The 12,758-nt window shown below is 36.4% G+C and overlaps 1 protein-coding gene across 1 annotated transcript in view; it reads left to right on the top strand.

The window, feature by feature from the left end:
* SCAF11 (SR-related CTD-associated factor 11) overlaps window positions 1-12,289 on the top strand; it is a 52,116-nt gene extending 39,827 nt beyond the window's left edge. The window contains exons 9-14 of the mRNA XM_006888176.1: window positions 4,356-4,465; window positions 5,063-7,747; window positions 8,326-8,672; window positions 11,182-11,400; window positions 11,749-11,868; window positions 12,143-12,289. Coding sequence (XP_006888238.1) covers window positions 4,356-4,465; window positions 5,063-7,747; window positions 8,326-8,672; window positions 11,182-11,400; window positions 11,749-11,868; window positions 12,143-12,289 — 3,628 coding nt within the window. The remainder of the gene's footprint in view (window positions 1-4,355; window positions 4,466-5,062; window positions 7,748-8,325; window positions 8,673-11,181; window positions 11,401-11,748; window positions 11,869-12,142) is intronic.
* Window positions 12,290-12,758: the final 469 nt, after the last annotated feature.

Here is a 12,758-nt window from a genome sequence, read left to right on the forward strand (position 1 = left end):
TTTTATATGGTCCCAAAGTAAAAAAGTCAGTATGTCCAGCATTATGATATACGGTGAAGAGATTGAGATTGTTAACGGCTTTAGTTTGCTTGGATCCACAGTCAACACTCTTGGTACCATCAGCCAGAAAATCAAAAGACAAATTGCATTGGGAATGTCTGCTGTTAGTGACCCCTCAGAGTACTAAAGAGCAATGATGTCAGTCTGGAGACAAAGGTGCATCTGATCCAGGCCATAGTCTTTGCAATTACTAGATATGCGTCAGAAAGCTGGACAATGACTAGGAAGATAGAAGGAAGATTGATGCCTTTAAACTGTGGTGCTGGAGAAGAGTATTGAATATACCACAGACTGCTAAGACAGGTTCATCCTAGAGAGGGTGAGACCAGGCTGCTCCTTGGAGGCAAGGATTCTGAAGCTCCATCTCACATACTTTGGGCATGTTGCAAGGAGTAGAGTAACCAGTCCTTGGAGAAGGACATCATGCTGGGGAGGGTGTAAGGACAACACAAGAGAGGAAGACCCTTGATGAGATGAATTGATTGTGACTAGGGTAATGGGGCTAGGTGTGTCAGAGAAAGTAAGCTTGGCACAGGATAGAGAACGATTCAGAGCTATTATACATAGGGTCACTGAGTTACAAGTGGCTCATTTGCACATAACAACAAGATTGATTGCTATTTAAAAGACCTTTCATAAAATATGGTTTTTTCTGTATAATAAATGGAGATATTTATATGCTGTAGTTGTTGTTAAGTGCCATTCCGTCAACTGTGGCTCATGGTGACCTGTAAACAGCAGATTTGAGCCACTCTCATGATGTTCAAGCTTATTATTACTATCACAGTGTCAATTCGTTTCATTGAAGATCTTCATCTCTTTTGCTGACCCTCTACTTTTCCCCAGCATTATCTCTTTTTTCTAGGTGGTCTTCTAACAACATGCCAAAAGTTTGTGAGATGAAGTTCCACCAGCAGTTGCAATTTCTAAGCAGCACCTTGGTTGCAATTTCTCCACTACCGACTTTTTTAGTTCTTTTATTAGTTAGTGAGATGTTCAGTACTTTTGACCAATATCACTATTCAAATTCATTCTTTTTCACTGTCTGACTCTCAGGTACATAGGAAGTAATTGAAAATACCAGAGCTTTTATCAGGTATACCTTAATCCTTAAACTTGCCTCCAGCTCTTTAGCACTTTGGAGAGGTCTTTGACAGCAGAGTTTCCCAGTGCAACATATCATTTGTGGATCCAAGTAAAAAGAAATTGTTGACAACTTCAGGTTTTTTTTCTCCATCTATCATGATGTTACCTGTTAGTCTAGTGATGAGAATTTTTTTTTTTTAATGTTGATATGTAATCCATATTGAAGGCTATAATTTTTAATCTGCAGTAAGTGCTTCAACTTTTCACTGGATTTATATGCTAATCTCACCTTAAGGCAGAATCATTGAATAGTGAGATTTATTACACTCTCTCCTCACTTAGTGACTATCTTTTGTCCAGCAGTTCATATTTATGATAGTAGTTAAAATTCTTATTTTTCAAAATCTGATATTGGAGAACACCAGAGTGTAAGGTAAGAATAATGCTGACTATGATAATTAAGAATGGGCCATTCTTCTCAGTGGTTTGGCAATTAGTAGTAATGTCCTCATCTTCTATTTTTTGAGTGGTTATTCTCCCTAATCATGTAATGACCTGGTGGTCTTTAGAACATAATTTTGCCAATAAATGAGCAAAAGGTGTATTGCTGTTAGCATTAATAATTAAGATCCTTCTCTGCCTTGGTATTCATGACTTCATTTAGCCTAGTCCTGTCTGTCTTTCTTTTTTGATTGCCATTCAACTCAAGCTACTCCTCCATCGATTATTATAGGTAAAATCCCTGCTGTTCATTTTTGTTTCCAGTTATCTTCTTACTCCATTGGTAGAACTAGTCTCATCATTCAGTTCCTTAACTAGTTCCATCATCACTAAGTTCTTGACTTCATTCAAATAACATCCCATTTTCTCAATTACGTTATGGACTTATTGAAACCTATTAATAATACTAATTGTTTTATAAGTCCTCCAGCTGCTAGCACGTCATTAGATGCAAGAAGAAATGATACCTTTGAGATACAGTGCTGGAGGAAAACAATTGATATCCCATTGCTGAAGGAACAGATGCAGTTTGAGAGTGGCCTAGTCCAATTTCAACCTGCTTCATATAGGAGAACTGTCCCTGTTGGTAATATCCATAGAAACAAACCAGTGCTCAGTCAGACATGTCACCTCCCAGGCTCTTGCACCCCCCTCTATCAGTTATTCGGGTCCGATATTCATTATTGACCAAGAGACTACTCTCAGTTGTGGCGTTTATTAGAGAAATGGATTGGGGAATGGAGGAGGCAAAGAATATCACCCAATGTAAGTCCAGGGTTTAGTCCAGCAGTCCCAAGCCAGATCAACCAGGCACATTTCCCTAAATGATGAAAGTTATTTTCATTTCATTAGCACACATACAAGTATCCTTGGGGGGGGGGGGTGTCTGTGTCTCACACACACACACACATTGGTCCCACAGCTATTGATGATTTGTGAGACCATGCTACCCCAGCAGGCCAATGTGTAATGGCTAGGGGGAAAAAACCCAGTTTTTAGGGTTTCTGACACTATACTCGTGAACTGCCAAAAGAAAAAAAATATGCCTTGGAGAAGGAGCAAATAGAGTGATCCCTAGAATGCAAGGATGGTGAAGCTTCATCTCGAATACTTGAGGCATATTGTTAGGAGAGGCTACTTCTTGGAGAGGGATATCATGCTTGGAAAGGAGAGGATGACCTTCATCTCTATAGTGGCCTCAAGTGTTTTAGGGATAAAGATGGTACAGGATAGGATAGGATAGGATAGGATAGGGTTCACATCTTTTGTTCATATGATCACTATGAGTCATATGTAACTCAACAAATACTTAAAATACTTAAAACAAGCTTCAAGGTAAAGATTGATGTACCTGCTCATTTCTTTAACATGCTTTGATCTTCTTTTATTGTCTTTGTTGTTGTTATATTTTTGCATAAAACTTTCACTCTTACTGGAAAGACAGTGGGACATTAATAGAAATAAAATTAGGAAATTCCAATATCTATAATGTGGAATCTTTCTTTAGTGATGTATTTTTGTAAATGTACAAACTGCACATTATTTTTCAAGCTTCTCTCCTACATCTTCAGTATCTCAACAGTATATTGCATGAAAATAGTCTTGTTAGTTGCCTTGAAGTCATTTATGACTCCTAATAATTCCATGTGTGTCACAGTAAATCTGTGTGATGCTGGATTACAATGGTATGTTCCTTCAGAAATAGATTGCCAGTCCTGACTTCCAAGGTACCTCTCTGTAGGTTTGAACTACTAAACTTTTTTGGCTGCTAGTCAGGCACTTAACCATTTGCACCTCTTGAGGATTCCTTGAAGTTGGAAAAAAGAATTTATCAGAAAAAAAAAAGCTGAGAGTAGATTGAGTTTGGATTTAAAAAAACCAAAAAAAAACCCTTCAGGGGACTTAGTTCAGTGAGTACACTGGAAGCTTTGCAGTCACTGATTTTAAATCAAAGATTTTTAAATATAATTTAGAGATAGAAATTAGTACCTTGTTTACCTGAATTTAGAGGAGAGAGGTTGTAGAAGAATGTGATCGAACTTTTCTTTGGTGGTTAAGAATATTCTGTTCTTGATTATTCTTTGGTACCATCAAGTTGGAACTGACCCATAGCTGACCTTCCAGTGGATTTTCAGAGGCAGTTAATTGCATGGGGGGAGATTGCCCATTCTTCTTCCATGGAGCAACTGGTGGATTCAGACTGTGCTTTCAGTATTACAGTGCATTTTTTTACCACTAGGCCACCAGAGCTACCTTATTCTTGATTAGATGGTAGTTCTACAGACACATACTTCACTTAAAAGTCATCAAAACTGTATTCTCTGTGCTTTATTCACTATGAACTTTGCTATGAATCAAAAAAGAATGAAAAGAGAAAGTAGCATGGAAACACTGCTTACCCTGAAATAGTGATTTAAATATCTTATTTTTAAAAAAAAAACCTTACTTGTTTTTTATTTTGCCCTTAATCTCCTTTTGCCATCATTTAAAGGGGAAACAGGCTTTAAAAAATTTTTTATAGCTTCCTAAGCCATCTTTGAACATTGAATTAACTATAAAATTACAATTTTAGTTGTTTGGCAGAAAAAAGAAATTTTAGCCCTGTATTTTAAAATTGCTAACCCTATATGCAGAATTAATAGTTTTTAAATTGGTAGTTTAATTTTTAAAACTAGTAAAATAAAAATATTTTTGTCTTAAATTTTCAGAAATGGTCTTATACCCTGTGATGTTGAAACTGAAGTCTTTCCTGTCTTCTCTTCCGTGTTGCCACAAACTATTTTTCCGACAAGTACCGACATATCTTTAGAAAATTTTGGTAAAGTTTATGAAATGTTTTCAAGTTGTTTATTATTATCATCCTATTTCAGTTTCATAAAAAGAAAGTGTTGATAATAAAAAGTTATAAAATTAGGTTCAATAAGTCCTAGATATTTCCCTTTAAAAAATTAAAACCCTAAGATTTCAAGGAACTACTGATTAGAAGACTCTCTTCTGTTTAGGGTTTTAGCATTCAAACCATAGAGGTTTAAAAGGTAATGTCCTCTGTTGATTACTTATGAATAACCAAAAGCTTTTATCTTTTATTTGTGGATAGTTTGTCAGTTTTTCTTGCCTTCTGACTGGGTAATACCAATTGAGAAAGCAGACAGTACTTAACAGATCAAACATATATTCTCTCTAAAATTGTGCACATATATCCAAATTTGATGACTGCTTATTTCAGTAGCATTATAAGAAAGTGATAAATTCCTCCTATTACTAGGCTCTTAGTAGTTGTGTATTATTATTAATTTGTTTGGTTTACCATTATGTTTTCTTTTAATCTGTTATAGATGTTCCTTTTATACGAAAATTAGCTGAAATTTTATACTTTTCATTTACTGAAACTTTGTTATCTGTTAAATATTATTAGGTACTTATTGGAAGGAATATGCATTAACACATACGCAAGAAGGAGAAGAGAAGAAGCAAACTTCTGGCACATCAAATACCAGAGGATCAAGACGAAAACCTGCAACAACAACTCCTACAAGGAGATCTACACGTAACACAAGAGCTGAAACAATCAGTCAGTCTCAGAATTCTCCACTGTCAAATAATTCTGGATGTGATGCTCCAGATAACAATAATCCATCTGTACATGTTTCTTCTCCACCTGAGTCAGAAAAGCAAACTAGACAGGCTCCAAAACGGAAATCTGTGAGAAGAGGGAGAAAACCACCTTTACTGAAAAAGAAATTACGGAGCGCCATACCTCCCCCTGAAAAATCATCTTCTGGTGATTCAGTAGATGAAGAAACAGCAGAGTCTGACACACCAGCTGTGTTAGAGAAAGAGCATCCATCAAACTTAGAAAGTAGTAACACTTGTATTGTGCAGACCGATGCAGAAAACCAGACCACGAATGGCCTGAGAAGTGACACTGAGCATAGAGTAGATGGAAGTGAGACACAGAATGAGAACCATGAGGCGGAGGAACCAGTGAAGTCTTTGCATCTTGAATCTTCTACCCAAGATCTTCCTGTGCGTGTTGAAGAGAAGGAAGAAATTAAAAAAGTGGTGAATACAAGTATAGAGGCTGTTTTGTGTGTAGAAAGTGACGTTTCTAAAAATATTTCTGAAGAAGGAACTCAGTTTTTAGAAAACCAAGACCAAATATCTGGACAATTAGAATCAGAAATAAAGACAGATCCATGCACTGATCTTCCTCCAAATGATTTTCTTAAATGTTCAGTACCTGAAATTGAAGTACAACAATCTAGTCCTATTTGTGAGTTGCCTGAGAATATAGAGTCAACAAGTCATGAAGAAAAAAATACAGAGAGTCCCATAGTAGAAATTAGTGATCATAAAGATTCTACAGTAAAAACAGAACCACTTGTAGAGAGTACCAAGTTAAACTCTTCTGAGAGTGAAAATACACAAACATTAGACAACAATGAGAGTTCACACCTTCAATTGCTTCAGCTTATTGAAACTGAAGATACAGAAATAATTGCTCAATGTAATAGTTCAGGAAATGAAAATTTCAGTAATACTCAAGACTCTGAAAATAATGTATTACAGAATGATCTTGACAGTACAAAATTAGACAAATGTTTAGAAGAAAAAACTGGATCGCCAGGTAAATATCTACCAACTACAGATTTGCCTAACACACAAACTGAAGAGACACAGAAGCATTCTAGTGAGGACAGTAATGATACGGTCCCCATGGAATGTGAATCACTTTGTAGTAACCAGAATGAAACTGAAATTATACCATCTGTAAATGCTGATTCAAAGCAATTGAATGAAAATTCTTTGGCGCATAGTTCTGAAAATAATATGCTGTCATCAGACCCTACAAATGAAAAAGTTGAAACTGTATGTCAGTCATCTGAGAGTCCAAAAGATACAGTAGATAAAGTAAAAAGGCCTCGTACTCGGAGGTCGAGATTTCATTCCCCTTCTACTACTTGGTCCCCCAACAAAGACACTGTTCGAGAAAAGAAACGCTCTCAGTCTCCATCTCCTAAAAAAGAAACTGGAAAAGAGAGCAGGAGGTCTCAGTCACCCTCTCCCAAGAAGGAATTTGAAAGAGGACGCAGGAAATCTCGTTCTCAGTCACCCAAAAAGGATATCACAAGAGAAAAGAAGAAATCTCCATCTCCAAAAAGAGATAGCACAAAGGAAGTAAAAAAATCTGAATCACTATCTCCAAGAAGAGACACTTCTAGAGAGAACAAAAGTTCTCAGTCAAGAGTAAAAGATTCCTCTCCACGAGAAAAAGCCAGGTCCCAAAGCAGAGAAAGTGATAGAGACGGACAAAGGAGAGATCGAGATAGAGAAAGGAGAACCAGAAAATGGTCTAGATCTAGATCTCGTTCTAGATCACCAGCCAGATCTAGAACAAAAAGCAAGAGCACAACATTTGGACGAAGTGATAATTACTCTCCTCGATGGAAGGAAAGATGGACAAATGATGGTTGGAGATGTCCTAGAGGAAATGATCGGTACAGAAAGAGTGACCTAGAGAAACAAAATGAAAATACAAGAAAAGAGAAAAATAACATCTCAGATGCTGATGATCCAAGTGCTGACAAACACAGAAATGACTGTCCCACTTGGGTAACAGAAAAAATAAATTCAGGGCTTGATCCAAGGACCAGAAATCCAGAAAAATTAAAAGACGCTCCCTGGGAAGAAAATAGAAATGAAAATTTTTCAGGGAATTCTTGGAATAAAAACTTTGGTTCGGGTTGGATGTCTAATCGTGGTAGAGGTAACCGTGGCAGAGGCTCTTACAGAGGTGGCTTTTCTTACACAGATCAGAATGAAAATCGGTGGCAAAACCGAAAACCCCTTTCAGGGAATTCGAATAGTTCAGGGAATGAATCCTTCAAGTTTGTGGAGCAGCAACCCAATAAGCGGAAAAATGAGCAAGAATTCTCATTTGATACACCAGCAGATAGGTCTGGGTGGACTTCTGCATCTAGTTGGGCTGTGAGAAAGACTCTCCCAGCAGATGTACAGAACTATTATTCACGAAGAGGGAGGAATTCTTCAGGCTCACAGTCTGGATGGATGAGACAAGAAGAGGAAACAACTGAACAGGGTAACAGTTTCTGTTTACTAATCCTGTATTATTTGAAGAAAGATTATAAGCTCAATGCCCTGTTTGTAGGAGTTGAAATGTGCTTTTATTTATAATTTCTGTATTTTAAATTCTATTAGCAGTGTTTGGTGTGTTCCAGGGCAGGATTTAACCTCAGTTTATTGCAGATGTGTACAATTGGAAAATTTTCTGATAATTGTTTTAGACATGTCACTTTTATAACAAAGATTTACCATTACTTTTTGCTAATAACATGAGCTGTTGAAAATTTAAAAAGCCATACTTTCTACTTCTATAACCAAGTTTTATAAAGTTATTTAAGCATTCAACAAGTTTCTTGAACTATTATTTAATGAATCTTATCATATGAAACCATTATTAAAAATTATTGAATATTATTTTAGTTTGAAAATAAGCTCATATTTGATAATGATAGGGTTGAACTAAAGATTGATATTGTTATAGAAAACCTATTAAACTGTACTTAATTTTTATATACACAATAGGTCTCTGTCTAAAGAGATATTTAGCATGATCTTTTTTCCACAAGAGGTTGTTTTTTTCTTCTTCTTTAATAGATTCTAACCTAAAAGACCAAACAAATCAGCAAGGTGATAGTTCTCAGCTACCTATGAATATGATGCAACCACAAGTGAATGTAATGCAGCAACAAATGAATGCACACCACCAGGCTATGAATATCTTCCCATATCCAATGGGTGTTCATCCTCCTATGATGAACATACAGCGCAATCCATATAACATTCATCCTCAGCTCCCCTTGCATCTCCATCCAGGGGTACCTATCATGCAGGTAGCTGCACCTCCCACTGTGTCTCAGGGACTACCTCCACCACCACCTCCTCCCCCACCATCCCAGCAAATCAACTACATTACTTCACAGCCAGATGGAAAACAATTGCAGGTATGTTTTTGACAACTGAAATTTAATTATCATTGTAAAAATGTGGCTATTAATTAGTCTTTCTAGTGTCCAGAAAGGAACTCTAGTGGCATAAGTTGTAAGAAGCCACTCTACAATCCCAAAAACATGCAATTCTAAGCCACCAGCTGCTCCCCAGGAGAAGGGCAATCTCCTTCAGAAAGATGGGCAATCTCCTTCCATGCAGTTAAACTGCCTTTGAAAACCTACTGGAGGGTCAGCTTTAAGTCCGTTGTGACTAGATGATAGACAACCACAATGTCCGCAAGGAAGCGCTCTTGGTCTGGTCATAAGAAGCTGTACTGCAGTACCAAAGGCATGTGATTTCAAATCCACCAGCTCCATGGGAGAAGAATGGACAGTCTCCTCCCATGTGACTTAACTGCACTTGAAAACCCACTGGAGGGTCAGTAATGAGTTTGTTCTGAGGCACACCACAACAAGAAGTGTCCAAAATCATTTTTTAATTACGTTTGTGGTAAACATTCATAATGACACTTTCATTGCCCTTCCTCAGTTACATACCCATTATTGTTATGTGTCATCAAGTCACTCGTGACTTAATAGTGACCCTGTGCACAATATCGGAGAGCTGGACGGTGAATAGGGTTGATAGAAAGAGAGTTGATGCCTTTGAGCTGTGGTGCTGGAGAAGAGTGTTGAATATACCATGGACTGCTAGGAGAACAAACAGGTTTGTCCTGGAGAGGGTGAAGCCAGAATGCTCCTTGGAGTCAAGGATTCTGAAGCTTCATCTGACATTCTTTGGGCATGTAGGAAGGAGGGACTGGTCCTTGAAGAGGGACATCATGTTTGGGAGAGTGGAGGGACAGTGCAGGAGAGGAAGACCCTCGATGAGATGAATCGATTCTATGAGTAGAGTGGTGGGAATGAGTGTCTTTGAGACGATGAGGTTGGCACAGAATAGAATGACATTTAGGGCTCTTGTACACAGGGTCGCTAAGAGTTGCAAGCAACTCGATGGCACATAACAACAACAACAACAATAATTCACAATAGCTCTGAACTCTGCTCTGTCCTGAGCCAGTCTCTCTGTCTCTGTACACTTATCCTCATTAACCCTGTTATTTTGTCAGTCTTCTCATCCCAAGTTTCTCCTCTGTCTGTGCTGTCCCTTGACCCTTCCAAACATGATACCCATCTCCAAATTATCACCCCTTAAAAAAATTAACGAAAGACTTTATTAGTTGATATTTAATATTTATATCCAGATCAATATTTTAGTCGGGTTTTTTTAAAAAAAAAATTCATTTCATTGTGTCAGATCTGACCCATTACAGACCCTCCAGTGGGTTTCCAGGGTTTTTATATCACACAGGAGGAGATTTCCCATCTCTGCCCTGTCAGCCAACAGAGACACACCCCCTTTAGGTTAACAGCGCAGCTTCCTACCCACTAGGCCACAAGAGACCCCTAAGACCAGAATAGCCTAAACTTCAACAATGTTGTCTGATTTGGAAGCTAAGCAGAATCTGTCTTGGCAAATATTAGGATGGGAGACCACATGGAAATTCTAAATGCTTTGATCAAATAAGAACTCCAAAGTAGAATCAAGTGGTAGCACTTTTAAAATTTCTCTTTTATTAGAATTTGGGGAATAGTAACTAGTAATAAAGTATAGTAACGAAGCTTGTATTGTCTAGTTTGGACAAACATCAGGAAAATATGTTTATTATCCATTATAGTCTCTGTTTCATTTTCATGACTTTGCCTCGCAAAAAATAATCAATGGGGAAAATGTAGTAATTTTACAGAGAGAAAATGTACATATTTGCAGGCATTGTTGCTTCTAACTTTCTACATTTCAGAAATTCTAGAGTTATTACAGGGAAATACAGTACAAAATACACTACAGTGTGATTCCATAATTTTGGATCTTATCTATTTCTCTGCTACTAATTTACTGCAAGCCACTTGGCTGCCTCATTTTCGCCTGTGTAATGCTTAATTAATATTTGTAAAGAATCTTATGGAAAGATGCTTAGCTTTAATTTCTGTTTTTCTGCTTGTTTTTTGTGTTGCTTCTAGAGCTTTACCATGATTTTAAGTCATTTTAAAGTCATTGTAACATTTATCTGGCTCTGTTTGAGAACGCGCCTCGTTTTTTAAAAATCAGGTACTTTGTAAATAAAGCAGTGACCTGAAGTATGCATTTCTCTTTTAAAAACTAAAGTTGAGGCGAGCTCTCGTGGCCTAGTGGCAAGAAGCTGCACCCAGAGAGAGGTGTGCGTTTCAAATCCACCAGATGCTTTGCTGGAGAAGGAGGAACCATCTCCTCCTGTACCAGTCAAATCAGATTTGACGGTACACACACATACACGCAAATAATAAAAATTTTAAAAATAAATTTTAAAAAAAAACAACTAAAGTTGAATCACTGTTTATATTTTAGTACTATTTCTCATACATGACTATAAGAGTGTAATTAAGTAATTAATTAACGGAAAAATTCATTAACTCTTTACCACAGGGTATTCCCAGTGCTTCTCATGTAAGTAATAACGTGAGTACACCAGTCTTTCCTGCTCCAACAGCAGCCCCAGGAAATGTGGGGACAGTTCAGGGACCAAGCTCTGGTAATACTTCGTCATCAAGTCACAGCAAAGCTTCTAATGCTGCTGTAAAATTGGCAGAAAGCAAAGTAAGTGTTACAGTGGAAGCCAGCGCAGATAGCTCGAAGACAGACAAGGCAAGTTCAAGGTTGACAGCAACCTACATAATTCTGTTTGTGATAAAAACAAAAATCTAAAAATACATGTTTTCTCTTTTGTGAGGGGTGAAGGGAATATATTCTTTATAGTGTCAGTTCCAGTATTATATTTAAAAGATTTCCATTAAATATGCTTATGTTCAGTGAGGATTTGTTAATATTTTATAATTATCTTTAGAAATGTTTGATTTCTGCTTGCTAGTAAATAAGTGTTTTGTGTTTGTCACACTAATATGTGAAGGGTTTCTAGCAATGTAACTGTGCAGGATTTTTTATTTCCTTTTTTTTAAGTATGTGATTGGCTAATGTCACTTTTTCTCTTATCAGAAATTACAGATTCAAGAAAAAGCAGCCCAGGAAGTAAAATTGGCCATTAAACCATTTTACCAAAATAAAGACATCACCAAGGAGGAATATAAAGAGATTGTACGGAAAGCAGTAGATAAAGTGAGTTGTAACTTTAGTAACATTATTTACATATTCATTTAAACCATCTGTATTTTAATAATGGCATGTTTAAGTATCATTAAAATAATAAAAACTAGCTCCTAATAATTTATGTCTGGTTTTTCCCCCCCATTTTGGAAAATTTGATATAAAATATAAAAAGCAAATGAAAATAAATGGTCATCTTGATTTATTTTTAACAAAGCTTTCACATTGCTTTTATGTTTCTAAGTATGAAAATGTTTCACACATTCACTTTGCTTTTCTTTCTTAGGTTTGTCATAGTAAGAGTGGAGAAGTAAATTCTACTAAAGTGGCAAATCTCGTTAAAGCCTATGTAGATAAATACAAATATTCTCGGAAAGGAAGCCAGAAGAAAAGCCTGGAAGAGCCCTTATCTACTGAAAAAAACATAGGCTAAATTGAAGAGTGTTTTGGAAGGACACTATCAAGATATCTGCAAAGTGCAATTTCAGCTTGTACAGTAACTGAAAATCATACACAACTGTGATTGAAATTTGGTTTTGATAAAATTATTTTTTTTAATATAGGATATAATAATGTTTTGTTTTAAATAAATATAGTTCTGCACTGCAACATCTATATCCTTTTCCTCCCAGATAAATGTAAAGGAAAAGATTTAAAGGAATATGCATTTTTACTATGACTGTGTTATATTATGGATATTGGAAGATGTATAGCTTTTTAATTTGAACAATGAAGTGCATAAATTAGAAATTTCTAAGTGTACTGGTTTTGGGGGAGAGATATATATATATATATAACATTTATTCTGTCAGGCTAAAAATAAAGTATAATCTTTATGATTTTTCTTTCTAACTATAGAAAGTTATTGTATTACCATGGAAAATATTTCTAATATTAACAGG

This window comes from Elephantulus edwardii, unplaced genomic scaffold, assembly GCF_000299155.1.
Source record: "Elephantulus edwardii isolate Elephantulus edwardi_28Jun2011 unplaced genomic scaffold, EleEdw1.0 scaffold00065, whole genome shotgun sequence".
Taxonomy (NCBI): Eukaryota; Metazoa; Chordata; class Mammalia; order Macroscelidea; family Macroscelididae; genus Elephantulus; species Elephantulus edwardii.